The 19,625-nt window shown below is 41.6% G+C and overlaps 1 protein-coding gene across 2 annotated transcripts in view; it reads right to left on the reverse strand.

The window, feature by feature from the left end:
• Positions 1 to 10,671, reverse strand: part of LOC131512341 (probable cation-transporting ATPase 13A5) — a 116,266-nt gene extending 105,595 nt beyond the window's left edge. Inside the window, exon 1 of one of the 2 annotated variants that reach the window (XM_058730865.1) lies at positions 9,875 to 10,671. In XM_058730865.1, coding sequence (XP_058586848.1) covers positions 9,875 to 9,937 — 63 coding nt within the window. In that variant the 5' untranslated portion in view covers positions 9,938 to 10,671. The remainder of the gene's footprint in view (positions 1 to 9,874) is intronic. The other variant, XM_058730864.1, reaches the window with a different exon arrangement.
• Between the last annotated feature and the right edge of the window lie 8,954 nt (positions 10,672 to 19,625).

A 19,625-nucleotide genomic window follows, 5' to 3' on the forward strand; every position in this document is an offset into this window, starting at 1 on the left:
AGACTTGAACAGTCATTTTACAAAAGAGGATTTCCAGGATAATATTCCACAAGGTGCTCAATATCATGTCATTAAGAAAATGCAAAATAAAACTACAATAACATATCACAGCCAGAATAGCCAAGGCAATCCTAAAAAAAGAACAAAGTTGGAAGACTTCACCAGATTTGAAGACTTACTCTAAAATGACACAACAATGATAAAATGACACAATGACATAGCCACAGTATAGCTAAAATGGAAAAAAACTGATTATACCAAGTGTAGATAAAAATGTGAAGCAATGGTACTCATATACATTGTTTGGGGGAGTGTAAATTGGTACAAATGTTTTGAAAAACTGTGTTGCTAAAGAAAGGATCACTCTATGAGCTAGTAACTCCATTCTTAGATTTTTACACAGAGAATTGTATATGTTCGCCAAAAGATTTGCACAAGAATATTTGTATCAGTTTTATTCATAAAGGTCCCAAATTGGAAATAATCTAAAGGTACATCAACAAGAGAAAGATAAATATTGTGTTTTCATATAACATAACACTACAAAATAATTTTTTAATGTAACTTTTAATGCGAAAAACAATAAATGTGAATTTCACATACGAGTAAAGGATGGTAAATCAAGACACAATTCTATTTATAGGAAATGAGCAAAAATAACTGATAATAGAAGTCATTGAACTGCCTGTTTAAGATCAGTGCACTTTGTTGACACCACTGAATTTATATATGTCAACAAAAAGTAATAAAGGGAGGGTGTTTATTAGACACCCTGTTCCAAGTTGGTGGAAGTTACTTTAATTACTTTAATGGAGTTATATCGAGAAAGAGAAAATAACAGCAAAAAGTCACAGTAACTTTCAGAAATATGTAGCTCTTTGAGCAAAGATGAATAGAAACAGTATTTTTGCTTCCTTGATAAATCGGCCTCATAAACCTTGGTAAACTTCCTATCATGTCTGTTTTCCCAAAGGTTATAAGCTAGATGTGGGACTTGAAGTTTCGGTTGAATCATTCTTTCATCTGGCATTCTTTTTAATCAAATCCTCTCAGTCAGCTTGCCAATATTTGTGTAATTTGAGTTTATCCTAGTGTATGTCTCCATTTTGACCAATTAATCTCAAGTATAATTTCAGTGTTCTCAATGATTAGTCTTCTGATGCAGTTAAGAGTCACTCAGATGTCTCCAAAGTACTGAACACCTGTGGGTAAAATCCACTAAGAAGTGCAGGGTAGAGGAAGGAATATGTGTGCTGTTAAGAGGAAGGTAAGTAGAATCTAGAGGCCTCGTAAATGTAAAGACATTGGGAACAGAGAGAGGAAGGATCGGAACCTCAAACGCACTACATGTAGTTCCTTGCGGTAAAGTGGCTTTTGCCACCTATAAGCTGTGTGACCTCAGGACTTACCTTCTCTAAGTCTCAGTTTCCATCTCTGTACGTAGGGAATAACAGCACACACCTGGAAGCATAGTTGTGAAGAGTAATAGAGGTGGAAGGTGTTGAGCACAAAGGAAGCTTTCAATCAGCGTTAGCAGGTGATGTGATAATTGGTTCAGCCAAAGGTGGAGAGAGTTTTTGGTTTTGAGTTGTGAGATACTGAAACAAGGTTGGTAATGGGAAGCGGCTGTGTTCCACAGGGTGAGGAACCCGGATCTACCACCTACTAGTGAGTTGAATAGCACAAAGGTTGCGCCGTCTTCATATAGACTTGATTTCTAGTCTCTGTTGCCAGTAATGTTCCCTCACTTTTTTGTTTCCTACTAGAATTCCATGCTCCCAATACCAGGAGAGGTACCACATTTCTAATGGTCTTTTCCTTGGCCCAAAATACAAAAGGAAGCAGCCTGGATTCGGAGTAACAATGAAATATGCACGTGCCTTTCAACAGAGGTTGCTGCTAAAGGGCACAATTTAGAGCCCTATCCGGGTCTAACAGCAGAGCCTCTGTTCTTTATACCCCACCCCATTGCCTTCTAGAAGCTCTCGCTTCTGCTCCTTGCTCCATCACTTACTAGTTAATATGATCTGGGTAAATGATTTAAGTTCACTAAATTTTTAGATTCCTCATGTGAAACTGTGGCTGCATGAGAAAACTCCGTTCAAATCATCCCTCTACCACTTAACCCCATATAAGTCATTGAGCAACCCACTATATTTCTTCTGATGACTCACTTTCCCCTTCCATAAAGGAAAATATCAGTATCTTCCGGGTTTGTTCCAAGAAACCAATGAGTTAATGCATGCAAAGCATTTAGCAAGGCTCTTGAAACATTTCAAGTATGTAGTATACATTAACGGTTAATATTAGCTTGAGTAATACACAGGTCAACAAAATTTCAGTAGATTAAAAACGGCTAGTCCCATTGGAGTCATTGTGAAATGATTTGACCACAGGCAATACTCAGAACTAAATGCTATTTGAGAAAACCGTTAAATTGTATTTCTAAAAGTGATTGATCCAATGGCTTAAGTGGAATTTTTGCTTTTCCCACAGAGCACGAATTGTCAAAATTGAAGTCAAACACAGGCCAAAAAGTAAACTGCTCACCTTTGTGATACATGAAACTGGGAAAGAGCTTTAAGATAAACGCCAAATTGATTGAAAAACTAACTAGCTTAGCAACTAATATATAATATATATTATATGAATCATGCATTAGAAATTATATGTACATATGTATTATATATATGCATATATATGTATATATATATGAGCATACACACACACACAGTACAATCATCTTCACTCATATAGGAGGAAAACCGTGTAATAGGGGATCCTCCCCCCCCCCCCCCGGGTAATGTGACTTTGCATATGTTACTTAACTGAGCCTCATTTTCCCAGCATAAAATGTATATCTGAGTGGCTAGCTCATGGGGATTAAATGAGAACATACAATATGGAGTTCTAGTGCATAAAAGGCACTTTTAAAATCATTTTCCTTTCTTTTTAAAATTTTTTTTAACGTTTTATTTATTTTTGAGACAGAGAGAGACAGAGCATGAACGGGGGAGGGGCAGAGAGAGAGGGAGACACAGAATCGAAAGCAGGCTCCAGGCTCTGAGCCATCAGCCCAGAGCCCGACGCGGGGCTCGAACTCACGGACCGCGAGATCGTGATCTGAAGTCGGCCGCTTAACCGACTGAGCCACCCAGGCGCCCCTCCTTTCTTTTTTAAATAAGTAGGTCTTATAATTACCATCAGAGATGGAACTAAGATTGGCCAAATTCCGCAGGAAAGGAGAGTTACAGGGTGCAGCTTCATCTAAACATTGTCTCTTCCCCCGAGTCCTCTTTTGGAGAGCTCCTTTTAGTTGGGGCGCAACAGTCCCCCAGCTCTCTGCTTATTTTTGTTCCTGAATTTTCATTGCATCTAGAGCACTAGCATTTGTGCATGACTGGTGTTGTGAACAGGTCCTTTTGCATTTTTGTAAACGCTTTTATTCTTGTGCTCACCTTTCATGTGTTTATCTAAATATTTCTTTTCAGCAATGTTTAAAGTTTATTTTTATTTATTTTGAGAGAGAAGATAGAAGAAGTGCAGGAGGGGCAGAGAGAGGGAGGCAGAATCTCAAGTAGGTTCCGCCTTGATGCAGGGCTCCGTCTAATGAACTGTGAGATGGTGACTGGAGCTGAAGAGTCGGAAGCTGAACCGACTGAGCCACTCAGGCGTCCCTACTTATCTACATATTTCTTGCGTACTTACCATGCACAGGCACCGCAGTATGTGACTCAACTCTTTTAGAATGGGTCTCTGGGTTACAGTTTGCAACACATTCACTTACTCAAACTCACATTCTCGCAGCACCAAGTCAGTATTTACTCAACCAAGACATAACATAAATAATTCTCAGTACGCTAATTACCTCTGGGAATGGCAACGCCAGTTTTTTGCTGTGAAGTGTTAAGCCCTTCCATGCAGAGGTGCTCCAATAGCCTTAGAATAAGTTAGCTTTTTCTGGGCAGGCCTCAAACTTTCCCTTGAACCATGGCCAAGGAGATGATACCTCTGAGTCCTTTTATGGGCCAAGAATTCATCGTGTTTGTCCTTTTTCTCAAACAGCAATCACAGCACCATGTTTCCGTTCATTATTCACAATCTACCCTTTGTCATCTTTATCTGGAGACCCAATTGTGTTCCTTTGTGTGATAGGTGAGTGAAGGTTCTCCTCTGCTCTCTTGTCTCCAACTCTGCCGTGTTCCCAGGTTCTTTTCTTTAATGTTAGGGTAAATATCTCTGGTTCATGGATCATGTTAACATTTTTAAGCCTACTTGTTAATTTTGAGAGAGAGACACAGAGAGCATGAGTGGCAGAGAGAGAGTGGGATAGAATCCTAGGTAGGCTCTGCGCGGTCAATGCAGAGCTGGATGAGGGGCTCGAACTCATGAATCGTGAGGTCATGACCCGAGCCGAGATCAAGAGTTGACGCTTAACCAACCGAGCTACCCGGGTGCCCCACTTAATGGATCATGTCAGTATAGTCATTGTTCCTTACCCCTCTATTACTGCTTTGGTTTGGCTGCATGTAGTAATTTGTGTTAGTCATCACTGATTAACAAGAAATTTTAGTTATAGTTTCATATATCTTGTCCTGTGTTTACGCATGGAGTGTCCCTTGAGCAGGGGGAGACAATGTCTTGGGTCACTTTCTCTTTTGTCTGCATTTGGCAATCAGAGCTAACCTTTCTCAAGCACTTACTCAGGTACCATTCAATCCTCACAACTACTCCATGAAATAGGCGTAATTATTTATGAAAATAGATATTATTATTCACAGTACTTATAAATTATTGTTTGTAGATCAAAAAATTGAGTCTTAAAGATGTTCAACATAATTATTGAAATAGGTCAACCTCTTAAGTCTTCCCTGTACGCTTCTTTCTGGAATAAGAAAGGCCCTTTCCTCTTTAGCAGTGTGAATCAAAACCCAATACCGAAGAGATGAACATATTATCACTCTCAGCTCCAGACATTCCCATAAATGTAGCACTCTAACAAAAGTGCTACTTCCTGGAAGTAAAAGTGCAAGTAAGGACTTTTGTTTGATGCAGCTAACAGCAAAAAAGCAGAAAGCGTGAGTCAAAAAGTAATGAGATGCATGGGCTAATCAGCAGAGGCCATTTCGAGAGCCAGAATTTGCCTTAGACCAGGACATGGGACAACATGGCATGTTCTGTTAAATTTTATTCCTGAAATGAGGGCATCGATAATACAAGAGGGGTATCTCAGAAATGATATGGTTCAAATTCCTTTCCTGACAAAAATAGCTATAGACCATCCTTCACAATGAGCATCTAGAGGCTACCAAAGTTAGGCTGCTCACTAATTTATAGGGCTATACCTTCCTTTGTTGGATAGCTGTGGTGTATTAGTTTTTATTGCCACATAACAAACTTAGTGGTTTAAAACAACACAAATCCATTATCTCGCAGTTTCCATGGGTTAGGGGTCTGACTGTGGATCCTCTGCTCAGTGTCTCACAAAAAGATCAAGGTGTCCTCTGGGCTGTGTTCCTTTCAGAGATCAAGGACCTCTTTCCAGATCACACGGTTATTGGCAGGATTCAGTTGTTTCTTCTAGCACCGAGAGAGAGAGACCACCACCCCCCCTTCTCTTGCTGGTTGTAAGCTAGAAGTTGCTCTCAGTTCTCAGTTCTTAGACACACTCAGAGCTCTTACCACACAGAGCTTTCCATCTTCAAAGATGCAATGGAAAAAGCTCCCTTGCATCAAGCCCCTATCATGCTCTGAATATCCATAACTCTAGAAAGAACACAAGCTCTTTTCTGTGCTCACCTGATCAGGTCAGGCCCACCTAGGCAATCTCCCTTTTGATTAACTCAGCTGAGTCTATGTTGATTACATCTGTAAAATCCATTTTGCCACACAACATAACATAGTCACAGGAGTCACAGCTCATCATATTTATGGGTCCCACCACACTCAACTGAAGGGAATTATACAAGGGGAAGAGTCAATGGAGAGGTATCATGTTAAGATTCTGCCACCAAAGATGGTTAAGAAATTGTCCTGTAATGAAAATAAATCAGGCTGGATTCTGCCAACTTATACTCTGTTCTCCACATCAGCCTCTCAACTATTGGAAGACAAGTGCCTTGATTATTCTTTGGGTAACTATTCCCAATACCTTTTAAACGATTCTTTTTTTTTTTTTTTAATTTAAATCCAAGTTAGTTAACCTATAGTGTAACAATGGTTTCAGGAGTAGAATTTGGAGATTTATGGTTTGCCTCCCTCTCTGTTTTTATCTTATTTTTCCTTCTCTCCCCCTGTGCTCATCTGTTTTGTTTCTTAAATTCCACATATGAGTGGAATCATACTGTATTTATCTTTCTCTGACTGACTTATTTTGCTTAGCATAATACATTCTAGTTCCATCCACATTATTGCAGATGGCAAGATTTCATTCTTTTTGATCACTCAGTGATACTCCATTGTGTGTGCATGTGCGCGCGCACGCGCGCGCGCATGTGTGTGTGTGTGTGTGTGTATACTACATCTTCTTTATCCATTCATCAGTTGATGGATATTTGTGCTCTTTCCATAATTTTAGCTATTTTTGTTAGTGCTGCTATAAACATTGGGGTGCATGTGCCCCTTAAAATCAGCCTTTTTGTATCCCTTGGATAAATACCTAGTAGTGCAATTGCTGCATTGTAGGGTAGCTCTATTTTAAATTTTTTGAGGAGCCTCCATACTGTTCTCCAGAGTGGCTACACCATTTTAAATGATTCTTGTTTGTGAAATCCAGATATCCCTCTAAATACACTATACTTCTTGTTTGAATCTTAGAATTAAATATAACTCCCTAGAAGTTTCCTAAATATTATAGATTATAATAGAACTGTTATTTCTTCTATTATGCTGAATGGGCTTCTAGTGAGACATCCAAGTACTAATTTTTTATAGCTATATCATAGTGGTAACTAAAAATTCAGCCATGACCAAATAAAGCACTTTAATTACTTTTTCATGCATAGCTACGAAGCCCAAGTCATTGATATCCCCACCTTGTAGTTTGAGAATAACTTTAAACACAAACTCAATACCGAGGCCTGTTACACCACATTGTCAATTTCTCTCTTACAATCAAGTCTAGAAAACTTTTTGAATCTTGGTTCTGTCGCCTATATTGTTACCTTTCCCTCATAGTGGGGCATCAGTCACAGATTAGATAAGCTTGCCTTCATCCAAGCTGTTAACATAAATTTTGACAAAAGACCCGAAAGAGGCCAATAGGGCGTGATTTTTGATTTTCAATTTTAATCCTTTGAGTAGGGTTTGTGTGTGTGTGTGTGTGTGTGTGTGTGTTTAAATTAAAGATGAGGAGTACATGCTGTTGTTTAAAATAATTCAGGGGCACCTGGGTGGCTCAGTTGGTTAAGCATCCAACTTTTGCTCAGGTCATGATCTCATGGTTCATGGGTTTGAGCCCTGCATTGAGCTCCATACTGGTGTGGAACCTGCTTGGGATTCTCTCTCTCCCTCTCTCTCTGTCCCTCCCCCCACTCATGCTTTCTCTTTCTCTCAAAATAAATAAATAAACTTTAAAAATATATTAAAATAATTCAGACATCCCAAGAACCTGATTTTTCTTACTAATTCATCACATACTATTTGGTTTCGTAATGGTAGCTCTCAAACAATTATCACTCCCCAAGTTTAATCAGACAAAGGGAGGATATTTCCAATACTAATTTCACTTACTATTTGCAAATTTCCCATAGTAAGTCCTGCCTCCTTGGATGTAAATGAACTCCTTATATTTTCACAGCACTTTCCACATTTCATATATGGCACTCGCAAAACTTTCAAATCAGAGGGGTTACGTGATACTGTTTTCAGGCAAACTAGCAAGGCCCCAAAAGGTGTCCACACTCGTGGTTAACAGCAGGTCCTTGACTAAAGCCCAGATCTGTGGTCTTAGAGTCCAGGAATCCTTCACTGTTTCCCAGAAAACAAATTAATGTGAAGTGAAGAGCTCTCCTGTCAAAACTGTATCTTCCACACCAAGTAGCCCTTTCCTCCCCTGGAGCTGCTCCCAGTTGTAATGTTGACATTTAGTTGGCAGGCGTCAGTAAAGAGGGGGAGAGCACCAGTGGAAAGATTGGCTTTGCAACTCATGTGAACAAAGCATCTCTTGTGTCTCAGAGGCAGAATCAAGACCACCTTTAGAAAGCAAATGCAGCACGAATGGCCTAAGAGAACCCTGAAACAACGGCTGACATGCACACTGTGTGCCTCAATACATGCCTGGCTAAGGAGAGAGACCTATGCACCCCACGTGATTCAGAAAATTAAAGTACTAGGCTAAAGACTTTATAAATACATCACAGAGTTAGAGAAAAAATAAAGAGCAGCCAAAGATTTTCATGAACAGTCATCTACATGTTGGGGAAAAAAACATCAAAACTGGCACAGAGCTGTTTAGTAGTGAATACAGGTAAGCAGGTTTTAGTTCTTTGAATCCCTTCAAGATTTGAAGCATTATACCATTGTCCAGATCAGTGTGGTATAATAGAAGTCGCTGATGTGAACCATGTTTGTAATTGAAATTTCCTAGTGGACGCATTAAAGAAGTAAAAAGCAGATGAAATCAATTTTTATAACATATGTTATGTAACCCAACATATCCAAACTATCATTTCAAAGTGTAACCGATATAAAAATTATTGAGCTATTTTACTCTTTTTTCTTTCACTATCTTCAAAATCTGGTGTGTATGTTACACATAGAGCACATTTCACTTTTGTCCCACTATTTTGCTAGCATTCAAGAACCATGTATGACCAGGGACTGCCTTCTTGAACAGTGTAGGTGTACGTGAAATCACTTATTTTTATTAGGTTAACAAAGAAGGGTGTGGAGAGAGGGTGGGTGTGGATTTCCCACAGATCTCATGGGGAACTGGAAGACCAAGCAGGAAACTGACACCCTTCTGCTATGTGACCCACATCTCATGGGCCCTTTCCATCTCCAGTGTTCCATCTCTGTCTGGGCCCCCATTCTCCTCCTCTCCTTTCTCATTGCCTACCTGCAGACACTATTGCAGTGTGAATAGCATGGAGTGTGAAGGGGGAAGAAGGGGGCTCGATTTCCAGCCTGTCCCTTGTAGACTGAAGAAGACCTTTTACAAGTTACTTAACCTCTTTGATCTCAGATTTCTTTCTATGAAATAGGATTAAGTCCTTCATCACTGAATTCTAAGCATCAATTAAAATAACAAATGTAAACTTGTCAATCCCAAACAGACCCTGCAGTTTCTAAGCTTTTAATGATTATTTTTCAAGATGGCTATATGTTTGGTAGAAGAGGCAGTAGGGAAAGAGAACTGGAGAAGTGAAAACTTTTTAAAATATATATATATATACTTAATACCAGGCCACAATGTTCTCTTTTTTTAGTACTTAGTGCTTAAAACCTCTCTATACTTTTAGCATAACTTCAACCCAAAGCACACCGAGCTTCAGTAATGCAGATATACCAAAAACATAAGAATTAACAAAAAACTTTCAGGTTTTGCTTGAGTTTGTCCAAGTAGATGGAGACCCAGATGATGAGGGGGAGACCCCTTCCTGAGCACGATGTGGGATATACACTGAATACTCCACAAAATGTCTAAGAAGGAAAGTTCATTCTGTCTGATGCATATGGGGTTGGCAAGAACTCCATCATCTAGAAGACAGTCTTCTCAGCCCGTTCCCCAACTATAAAATTGTGCCCTTGGATCTCAAGGAGCCTTACAATAATTAAATCTCTGCAGTTCCTAAAGCCAGTACCACTACAGTTGCACCTACCCATAGCCTCAGATACTTTGAGAAGTCCGTACTCCAAAAAAGGGAAGACTCACCAGTTCATTCTCCTCTCCTTGGTTGAGCAGAGCCCGGTGGTCCTTCTTACTCTTCTCCTCCATCTAAACCAGACTTGTTAGGGTCCCTCCTGACTAACTCTTTGGGGAAAAGTCAAAGCTGCTTGAGCCTTATGTGAACTCAGAGCAGTCACTACTTGTCACTGCTTTCTCAGGTGCTTTTAAAATCTCTTACCACAATCCTCACCTATTAGGCTAACAAAGAAAAGAGAGGAAATACTCTCCTCAGCCACAGGATTGGCCCATTCATCTATCCGCTTAGTGTGTTTCTTTTTTTTCCCCCCCTCCCTGGTGTTTATTTGCTGATGTGAGATGTGATAGGCTCTACTTAAGTTGTTGAACCAGAAAGATTAATAATTTCGTGCACTGCCCGTAAGTATCTCAGCCAATGAATGAGAATGGCCCCTTCACTAAAACCCCAAGGCAAAAAGATTAACTAGTTAGAGATGAATAAAAACCCTGTGGAACTTCGGGATATGGATATGTTGGGGTGACAATGAGAATCTAAGGAAGGGGAGTTGGGTTCATGATGGAGAATGTAGCAATCATTTTGGAATCAGGAAAACTTGAACTCTAGTACCTGCTCTACTGATGAGCTTGAGCAGATCACTTAAAATCTGAATTTTAGGTTTCTAATATATAAAGTGTCAAAAATAATTAAATAGTTGATATGACGATCTAAGATATTTGTAAAAAATCAACAATAGCACCTGTCACACTCAATAAAAGATAATCATCGTCACCATTATTGTAACTCTAATGAAGAAAAAAGAAGTTTCTAATAATAATTTGACTCCTTTCACTTTCTTTTTTCAGTTTGTAAAAGTTTTCAGATAAGCATATAATGCAGGAGGAGCTAGAAAGGCTGATTATTGGGGATATCATCTAAATTTCCACAATTGTATAATTACCACTGAACTTGATATTTTTATCAAAAAATAGGTGCACTGGGATCCACTCTAAGTTGTTCATAAGAAAGAATTTTATCTTTTTTTTTTTTTCTTTTTATTGCATCTAGTCCACTGAGCAAAATCCTTGCCAATTTGGCTATGGAAGAAAACTTACCAGGAGTGAAGACTACAGAGGATGACACTTGACTCTCTCTTCTGCCTAAGAGAGTCATTGGTTGCCTTCAAGGGAACCAATGCTGCCTTGAAGTTTAGGAGAATCCAACGTGCTCTCTGGCCCAGGAGGAAGTGGTTGATGGAAACAAATAATTACAGCTTTGCATGCCAGAGAGGCTGCTGAAGTGCCCACACTAAAGAGAAATATGTGATCACAAATGTGGCATTTTAAGTGTTACCAATCTGAGGTAGAGCTCAGATTTGGAGAAAGTTGTCCTGGGTTTTAGTAAAACGTAATCAAAGACTTGAGGAGCAGCTGTCACTTACTTCTTACCCATCCACTATTCACTCATATTTCTGCTAAAAGAATAGCTCCTTTGTCTGAGCAGTCTGACTTCAGCTGAAAGCACCAGGAGGAGTCACAATTTACCTAAAAGTGGGCATGTGACCCAGTTCTCAACAGTAACATGCAAAAGAAAGACAAATAGGGACAGAGGTCTTCTGGAAAAGATGAACCTATTGATGAAAAAGAGAAAATAGCTTATTTCTATCTTTTCCTCCCTTCCTTTGAAAGCGATAGGTGAGGATGTGATGCTTGGAGTATGGCAGCCATCTTTCGATCATAAGGAGAATGAAAATCACCATGCTAATGATGGCAGAGCAAAGAATAGAAGAGCTTAGATCCTTATGATACCACTGAGCCATGGCATTAAACCTGGGACTACTCGCTCCAGACACCTTGTTCCAAACTTAATGAGATGTTCTTAATAAAGCTGCTGCCGTTTGTGGTTTCTGCTACTTACAGCCCAAAGACACAAAAATGTAACACCCATCACAACTCTGTTCAATACCTACTCAGTAATTATATGTTAAACAACAGATACTCCAGACATTCGTGCTAGGCCTTTGGGATTTAGTGGCAAAAAGGAAATTCACTATCCTGAGGGAGTTTACGGTTGCTTAGGAGAAACAGACAAGTGAGCATCTGCCTAAGTAAAAAGGATCTAGAACTCAGAATGAATGGGATAACAGCTTCCTGAAGGAAGTGGCATCTGTGCCGACATCGCAAAGATGAGTGGAAGTTAACCAGGTGGAAGGAATGGGGGATAGAGCTGGGTGGTGAGCACCTGTTAGGCCAGAGAACAGAAGGACAGAATGTGGGAAAAGATTCAAGAGAGGTGAGAAATATATCCTGTGTGGGGTATCAAGAGAAATCAATGACTTAAGAAGAGAGGCAGAGAAGGGATGCACAGAGCATTGACGATGGAGATGTAAACAGGGGTGCACCTGGCCTGGAAGAGCTTATAAATCAAGTCAAACTGGTTGGTCCATTCTTTGAGTGGATTGCATGTGTGCCCGTGCATGTGTATGTGTACGTGTGTGGGTTCATTTGTTTTGTTTTGTTTTGTTTTGTTTTTGCTTAGTATGTGGCTAAAGAGTTCTCCTTACTAGCTAGACCTGAGACCTTTCTACTAATGAACATTCTTTCCATTCAACATTAAGTCTTTGTTTTTCATGTTTACTTGCTTATTTTGAGAGAGAGAGAGAGAGGAAGAGAGTGCAGGGAGAGGTGGAGGGAGAGAGAGAGAGAAAATCCCAAGCAAACTCTGCACTGTCAGTGCAGAGCCCGTTGTGGGGCTCGAACTCATGAACGGTGAGATCATGACCTGAGCCAAAACCCAGTATTGGATGCTTAACCGACTGAGCCACCCAGGCTTCCCCAACATAAAGTCTTCTAATCATTACAACTGTTCACAAATGGCCCACAGTTCATGAGCTTCCGAGCCCTAGTGGTGTGCATGCTGACATTTGGCCTGCTCACCATACAGATAATTGAGTCACCAGGTCAAAGTTTGTATTAGATACTCTTGAGGTTTTGTAAGTACTGAGCTGTTGCTTCAGCCACCAGAGGACATGCTCTGCAGAGAAAATAATCACATCTGCCTTAAACCCTAACTCCCAGAGGATCTGTAACTGATAAAGGTCAAAGGATCCACTGTCAGATGTCCATAAGCCAGATAAAGCCAGTCACACTCCTGTGGCTTAGCCAGCCCCTTGCAGGCCCACGTGTGGAAGAGTCGCCAGTTGTGTTTATGTGTGTAGCAGGGAAGTGGGGCAAGGGTGAAAGGATCTCTGGTGCGAGAAGCCACATCAGCATTAGTAGGAATGACTTCCTCCAGGCTGCACAGCCATAGTGCTCAGGAGTAGATAACTTACATTGGGACATTGGGACGTTAGGACTCTCAGATCCTTTCTATCTGAAGGCAGCAGATTCTTGATCCCCTGTGGCTGGAAGCAAAACACAGTTCATCCCGTGAACCCCGAAGGCAAACTCCTTACTAATGACAAGAAGTTGTCACCACCATATGCCATAAGGTAAGGCTTCCAGAGACAGGAGGGGAGGGAGGAGCAGGATGAAGAAATGCAAAAGGAAAGGGAGGGAAAGGCTCACCTCACACACAGTCCTGAAGAACTGATTCCCCTCAGAGGCCTAGTCTTAGACCTTACAAGGACTTACTGTTCAGAGTAAAGCCAGAGGAACTATAGAACTAAGAGTGTATCTCATTTCCTCCCACAGTCCCTGACTCAGAACACAATTTGGTTAACTGTTCAACTCTTGGTTTTGGCTCAGGTCATGGTCTCTTGGTTCATGAGTTCAATCCCTACATCAGGCTCTGTGCTGACATCCTGCAGACTGGGATTCTCTTTTTTTTCCCTCTCTCTCTGCCCCTTCCCACTCATTCTCTTCTTCTCTCTCTCTCTCTCTCAAAATAAATAACCTTAAAAAAACCCCACAAACTTCAATTTTAAAGATATTATTCAAAGTCAGCAATATATTTCAAGTATCAACTAAAATTTGCACTTACTATACAAAAATATTTCAGCTCACAACATGTACCTTGCTTTATTCTTTTTGAAGAGCCTTGGAAGAAAAAAACTAGATAACCAAGTTGAAGCCAGTGGATGGAAATCTGATCGAGCTAAGGAATTAGATTTTATGTGGTTGGCAAAAAAGCATCCCTTAGAGGTGTACAATGACTCACCGACCTGTTCAGCTCCATTCCATTCTGCCCACACAGGTGAAAAGCTGCCGTATGCAATGCACTGTTCTAGGCCCTAAAATGAGAATCTAGAGCTGAATGAGCCTCAAACCCTGCCCTTGAGCTCAGACTACTGGAGTCCTGTTCCAGAATCTAAATCTGTATTTTCTGCTTTCCTCCAGCTGCTCTTGTGACCCATGTCACAAAAGGGCTTTGACAAGCTCATCTTTCATCCACAAGCTCAGTTCCAACTAGTCATTGATATGTTAACCATTCACTGCTCAGCTAGATCCTTTGAGGTGTCTTCCTCCTGTAGAAACTGGATGATTCAGAATCTGTTGCCAGAAGTTATGTTTGAAAGTCACTGATTGTTAGAATATCTGAACTTATAGTAGAAAACAAGGCAGCTCAAGGATTTCTGATTAGAGAATGTGAAGCAAGGGGGAAAAGGTATTCCACCTCCCCCACTTACAACTGACTCCTGATTCATGAGGTTCTCATTTCTGCTCTTGTTGCAAGCCTGGCTGCCCATTCAGCTGCCCTCTGTAGGGGACAGAGACACATGTTAGGTAGCTGGGCCAGCTCTTCCATGGCCCTCATGGGGGTCAAGTATGAGAGCCTGCATCAAACCTTAGGATCTTCTTGGTTTTGATTATAAAATTAGTTGGGGCACCTGGGTGGCTCAGTCGGTTGAGCGTGCGACTTTGGCTCAGGTCATGATCTCGCACTCTGTGAGTTCGAGCCCCACGTCAGGCTCTGTGCTGACAGCTCGGAGCCTGGAGCCTGCTTCGAATTCTGTGTCTCCCTCTCTCTCTTCCCCTCCCCCACTCATGCTCTGTCTCTCTCTCTGTCAATAATAAATAAACATTAAAAAGAGTTTAAAAAATTAGCTTCAGATGCATTGCAGATACTGTAATTTGGTGTGGAACATTGAAAGTTATTCTTGCTCATGCACTTGCTTATAAGCTGTGATTTTTAAAAGTATTGTATCTTCAGTAATTGAATAAGTATTAATTGACTTAATCTGTTATGGAGTCGATTATATTTTCCTAATGGTTTATACGTCCAGGTTTGGTAGCCCTCGTGGCCCGTGGGTTCACCAACTTTGCTCTGGGGTCCATTCCCATAGCATTTTATACATAAGTCAGTAACAAAACTCTTACAACATTCAAGGGAAAGGACCGTTCTTCAAATCCCAGCATTAAGTTCAGGGAGTGGCAGATATGGTAGGTGCTCAATAAATAATGTGTAAATGAATAAATCACTCTGTCCCTGCCTAGAGAATCTGCTTTACAATATTCCATGTTTCAGATTGGGCAGATGCGTACAGAGTTTTTCCTTTAGGATGGTCATTGGCAGAGTGGAAAACAGAACTAGAGCAGATACGATCTGTGGTCTGGTTAAATCCCTGTGGATGCCTTTGAAGCCTCAACAGGTGTTTGCATGTTCTTCTAATGACCTGCATTGGCCATTCTCTGCAGAGGATTGCCTTTGAGCCCTTTTGCCTGTCCCAGCAAAGACCCCAAAGTGCCTGGAATTTACTCCCCACCCCCACTCTCCCCAAGCAGTCCTGAGCCAATGATGAAGGCTGAGTCTGAGCCTTTTCTCCCTTGCCAAGAGTTAGGACACTGAGGTGAAGTTTGCACTCCCAAGCTCCCTGGCAGCATCAGGTTGAGGTCAACACTTTGCCAAAAATCACACTCTTACTTGTTTCTTCTTCCACTACTTTACCAGTTTCTCCTGGAACAGTTCCTTAATAAAATATTTGCACATAAATCCCTGTCCCGGTGTCTGTTTCTGGGAACCCAACTTCAGGAAAGAACTAAGGCTTCCTGGTATTTGTATCCCCTGAATCTACGTAGGTACCATCAACCCATTTCTATTGGGGGGAAGGAAACCACCGGCTATATAAGCAGATTTCACCTTCCCATGCCCTCACCTGGCTTTTACCCAACAACCTCACCTCAAGGCCTCCAATTTCTTCTCTCCCTGCTGTAAAATTTTCCATAAAACGCCTGAGTTTAGTTTTACCATTTTTTCTGCCTAAGGTTTTAAAAACTTTCCAAGAGAAGTCGTAACTTATTTTATGCTGCTGGAAATGGATTGACTATTGTCAAGGACCTTAAACTTGCCAAAACTTATGCCACATTGCCCAGGGTACTCTGTGTATTTAGTAGCTGCGTAAGAACAGAATGTCTGTGTAATTTGATATTTGGGAGGGCTTTCCTGATGACTGGTCACAAGAACAAATCTACACCGACTGCCAGTTGCATGGCTTGTCAGCTGAGCACAGTAAATGCCAGTGAGAATGATTGTCAAGTGTTAACTGTATTTGTCAGGTAAGTCACCAACTGGAATCTGACTAGTGGCCAAAAATGCCCCGGTGCTGTCAGATCACTACCATGGTGAACACTAAACCCCCACTCCTGCCTCCCTCATTGCTACTGACAATGCTGATGACCACTGAGACCAGTGATGGATGCTGAACAGAAGGGCAATAGCATTTCTGAAATTGATGTTGTCTCCGCTCAAAGATCAGGGTTTCGATTATATTTGTCAATCCAGGAGGTTTCCCTGGGAAGAAAACAGCCTGGATGAGGCCAGACGATTACAAACATAGGGAATGGGGGAGCCTGGGTAGCTCAGTCGATAAAGCATCCCACTTCAGCTCAGGTCATGATCTCCCAGTTCGTGGATTCAAGCCCTGAGTCAGGCTCTGTGCTGACAGCTTGGAGCCTGGAGCCTGCTTCGGATTCTGTGTCTCCCTCTCTCCCTGTCCCTCCCCCACTCCTGCTCTCTCTTTCTCTCTCTCTCTCTCAAAGATAAAAAAACATTAAAAAATGAAAAAAATCAAGGGCACCTGGGTGGCTCAGTCGGCTGAATGTCTGATTTCTGCTCAGGTCATGATCTCACAGTCTGTGAGTTTGAGCCCCATGTCGGACTCTGTGCTGACAGCTCAGAGCCTGGAGCCTGTTTCGGATTCTGTGTCTCCCTCTCTCTCTGTCCCTCCCCCACTCATGCTGTGTGTGTGTGTGTCTCTCTCTCTGTCAAAAATAAATAAACATTAAAAAAATTAAAAAAGGAAAAGAACAGAGGACTTAGAGTTTTAACAAAGAGCAGGGATAACTGGACTCATCTCAAGGGAGAGAAGTCTGTCAGTGGGGTTTCTTCCCACCAGAGTCTTTTATAACATGGAGTAGAGAATGCAGGGTGATAAACATAGTATTTCCAAAGGAATTACACCAAAAAAAAAAAAAAGTTCTCTCCCCACTGCTGGAGTTGGCAGGAAAAAATTGTAGATGTATCTCTATGGGGACAAGGGCAAGATAGCACATTTAGGGACAATCTAAGTTATTCTTTTAGGATCACAGTTCCAACACCTGATCCATCATCAGAATCACCTGGAGAGCTTGCTAAAGATACAACTCCTCTGGACTCATCTCAGAGATTCCGACTGAGTACTCGTGAGGTTGGGCCCAGGACTTTATTCCTAATAAGCAACTTGGGGATTTTCACGACGGCTCAAGTTTGGGGACCAGGTTCCACAGGAAGCCTATAAATTGCTGTGAACTATTTCCTGGATAGAGTGAGCTAACACATAATGGGATTGCCAAAAAGCCAACTAAACACTACCTATAAATATGCCCCAACTTGGACTTCCTTGCGCAGGTCTTTGCATCTCATTTCAAGATCCAGTAGACTTGAAGGACCAACTGTAAAAAGCCTTCACCATAGTCATATGCTAGGATGACAAGGACACAAAACGAAGTCTAAAAATAAAGTTGACTCTTTTGAATTGCAAGTGACTGATTCTATAAACCAAGGCTGGAAGTAGGTCATTCTCTACCTCATTTTACATAACAATCAGGGGCACCTGGGTAGCTCAGCTACCTGGGTAGCTTCTTAGGTCAAGCACCTTTAGTTCAAATCATGATCTCATGGGATCCAGCCCTGGAGTTGGCTCTGTACTGACAGTGTGGACCCGGCTTGGGATTCTCTCTCTCCCTCTCTCTTTCTCTCTGCCCCTCCCCTGCTCATGTTCTCTCTCTCCCTCTCAAAAATAGACACCTAAAAAATAACAACAAATAAATAAATAAATAAATAAGAATCAGCAGACTACATAAAAAAGAATAATTTTAAATAATTAGTCAATTATGGATAATTACATTTTAATTAAACTAGAATTACACTCAAGTCCTAGAATTGTGTGTTCGTTAGTTCGTTCCTTCTTCATTTACGCATATTCTCTTATCCTCCTTTACTGATTCACACAACACATTGAAGAGCTATACTATGTGCCAGGCCAAGACTTAAGGACCCTCCTTAAAGTTTTAGAGATGAAGGAAAAGAAACTATTGCCACATTTAATTTTCTTTGACATCTGCAGTTATGAAGAAGGGCGTAAATAATATTCACGTGCCAATAGTCAAGATGTAGACACAGTGACTAATTTGCTCAAGTCGCAAATCAGGAAAGTCTGGATTAGAGTTCAGAAGGGTGTGATGCCTAAGCTCGTACTCTTAACTGACATATGCCATTGCCCAAAAGGAAATTTGAGGTTGGTTTTCTTTATCCGTGTACTGTGTGGTTACTGGTAATGGGGTCAGACATGGGGCTCTGAATAAGAGCCAATGACTTCAGCTGGCAAGACTGCTGTGCCAACAAAGCCAGCTCTGCCCTCACCCCAGCCCCAGGTGCACGCCCAGACTCCTGCTGGCTGGAGCCACCCCACTCTTCTCTGGGACATTTGTGAACTTTCCCCACTGTGCTAGGCAGAGCTGTGGGTGGATACACAAAGATTTGGCCTTTCCCAACTACCACTCTTGGCATGCAGACCAAATCAGTTTCTGGGATCCATTTAGGGAGGATCCAGACCTACAAAATTAGCCTCAAATCAAACCGGTTTCCAATTAGTCATGGATGGTGGCTTGATTCTTAAGACTGTCAATTTCACCAAATTCTCAAGGCTAGCCTCGGGTTAGGTGAGGACAGAATTGGCTCAGCTTTCAGACCACAGGATCCAGCCAGTTGCGCAGTCACCTCCTCTTGTGCTTTGTTCTGTCCGTATGCAGGCCAGGGACAGAGTGGCTTTAGGGCTCTGTGGAGCTTTCTCAGAGTGTATCCCTCCTACATGTTCCTGTATGGACTTCCACTAAATAAGCATTCGCCTAGGGGGGAGGAATCTTTCCTATCTTTATAAGTTATGTTTTCTGCTTACATAAACCTGGAACAACCTGGATCCCAGATGGCCTACCACTCTGAAGTCCCTCCTGAGTCACTGAGAATTTCCACAGAAGCCCTCTGCAAGTGATGCTGCTTGTAGGGCTCCTACTCACAGCATGCTCTCCCCTCCTGCCACCGGGCTTGGCTCTAGGTACCACAGGTCACCACTCTGAGATGATCTCTGCTCCTGCCCAAGGCTTCTGTGGGCCTTGTCTGACCCTGAGATTGGTTGCCAGGGTCCCCAGACTTCTGTGACCGCATGGCCACTCTGTGTCACTTGTCCATTCTCCATCCCCTTCAGGCACTTTCTATCTCCTTTAGCCATTTGGAGACATGCTCAGACTGTCCATGTTACTTGTTACCTATGTGTCTGTGCATGATACGATCAGCCATTAGCAACATGCA

The sequence above is a fragment of the Neofelis nebulosa genome, chromosome 5, assembly GCF_028018385.1.
Source record: "Neofelis nebulosa isolate mNeoNeb1 chromosome 5, mNeoNeb1.pri, whole genome shotgun sequence".
In the NCBI taxonomy this organism is placed as follows: Eukaryota; Metazoa; Chordata; class Mammalia; order Carnivora; family Felidae; genus Neofelis; species Neofelis nebulosa.